The sequence below is a fragment of the Austrofundulus limnaeus genome, unplaced genomic scaffold, assembly GCF_001266775.1.
Source record: "Austrofundulus limnaeus strain Quisiro unplaced genomic scaffold, Austrofundulus_limnaeus-1.0 Scaffold218, whole genome shotgun sequence".
Classification (NCBI taxonomy): Eukaryota; Metazoa; Chordata; class Actinopteri; order Cyprinodontiformes; family Rivulidae; genus Austrofundulus; species Austrofundulus limnaeus.
In genome coordinates this window covers 137565-139180 of record NW_013952620.1, presented here as the reverse complement: position 1 = coordinate 139180, position 1616 = coordinate 137565, and the positions used below count along the sequence as shown (strand labels likewise).

General features: G+C 39.0%; 1 protein-coding gene across 1 annotated transcript in view; it reads left to right on the top strand.

Annotated features, from left to right (window-relative positions):
- The first annotated feature begins 269 nt into the window (after positions 1–269).
- agpat2 (1-acylglycerol-3-phosphate O-acyltransferase 2 (lysophosphatidic acid acyltransferase, beta)) overlaps positions 270–1616 on the top strand; it is a 47363-nt gene continuing 46016 nt past the window's right edge. Inside the window, exon 1 of the mRNA XM_014019366.1 lies at positions 270–685. Coding sequence (XP_013874820.1) covers positions 510–685 — 176 coding nt within the window. The 5' untranslated portion in view covers positions 270–509. The remainder of the gene's footprint in view (positions 686–1616) is intronic.

Genomic DNA, 1616 nt, shown 5'->3' with positions numbered 1-1616 from the left:
CCCCCCCCCCTTGCTGGCGCCCCTGACAGATTAAAAAAAAAAGTCCATACCATAAAACACTTGGAAAACTCAAGAAAGTTAAAAAATACTTCTTTCCATTGTGGTCCAATAAGAGATTAAATATTATCTCATTCTAATCTCCCAACAATATAAGTTAAAAAAAAAAAAGATGAATGATGTTTTTAGTTTAAAAAAATAAAACACATACAGCTGTGGAAAAAAAACCCGTCTGAACGTGAATCACCGACCGGAAACAGAAACACGGTTTTGACTCCACCTCGTGCCATTTAGCAACAGATGAGCACCGCTGCATGTCCATTTGATTCGGACACGGTCCAGCATCGTTCTCACCGGGCAGCACTAACCGGAACACTCCTTGACTGGGTGATGTTTGTGGGGGTTTCGGTGCCTCCCTTCTCCCGGCCTCCACCGTAGCTTCTTCTTCCTCCGACCCCGCGAGGGGGCTGCTTGTTTCGGGCTGCGAGTTTCTCCTCTTCGCCGCTGCTGCCATGGATGGACTGTGGATGGTGCCTCTGCTGCTGTTCCCTCTCCTGATGTGGACCAGCACCACCTTTGTTTTTTATTTCAAAAAGTTCTTCTACGTGGCCTGGATGATGTTTCTGGCCCTGTTGGGGATCCCCTTGTGTTTGTTGAAAAGCGGAGGCAGAGACATAGAAAACATGAGGTGAGTAGAAATGTCTGACAGCGAGCAACCGTTAGCCTGTTAGCTTTAGCACAGCAGGCAGTTATGAAGGCTTCAGATGAGGCTGCTGTTACTTTATCAAAAAGTTTTATTTTTAAATGTTCAAGGTGTAACCTGCGTGAAAAGCTTAGATACACCGAAATGTTTTTAACGAATTATACTTGCATCAAAAGTCGGTGTGTATAAATGAAAATACAGGCTACATTAGCCTCTTTGACACATTTCCACTTTGTTTTTTGTATGGCACGCCGTTATATCATTTAATTATGTACCTTATTACATCACATCAAATGTATCATTAGAAAGGATTCGAAAAGTTCTATCCAATTATACAAAACTTTGCTACGTATGCCTAAAAATAAAAAGTTAGAGCAAATTTTTTTAATAAGTGAAGAGAAAATAGAGACAGAGAGAAAAACAGAGAAGTAATTAGAAAGATAGAAAGATTGAAATAGCGATTAGAAGTATATCAAATATACACCAACAAAACACAGGACCACACACCCAACATCTGTCCGCTCACCTGAAAAATAAATGGATAAATACATAGAGGGCATATATAAAAATATACACATATCCATACATAAATAAAGATATACATCCATACATGCCTACATTCATAAATATTGTCAGTATATACACACAGACGTATATACACACTCATTGACCAGTCAGAACCCCCGGATCAGAACACCTGTTTGTGAGCAGTTGTGAACATGCGTGTATATTAGGGCTGTGTATTGGCAAGAATTTGGCAATACAATATATCCCGATATATGGCGATACTGTAAGCAAGACAATATAATGTGATGTATTGCGATTTTTTTTGTCCAAAAATTCTATTAAATAAAAACCTCTTACTGAAAAAAAAAAAGAAAAGCTAATGTTTACTTACAATGCTAATGCTACCCTT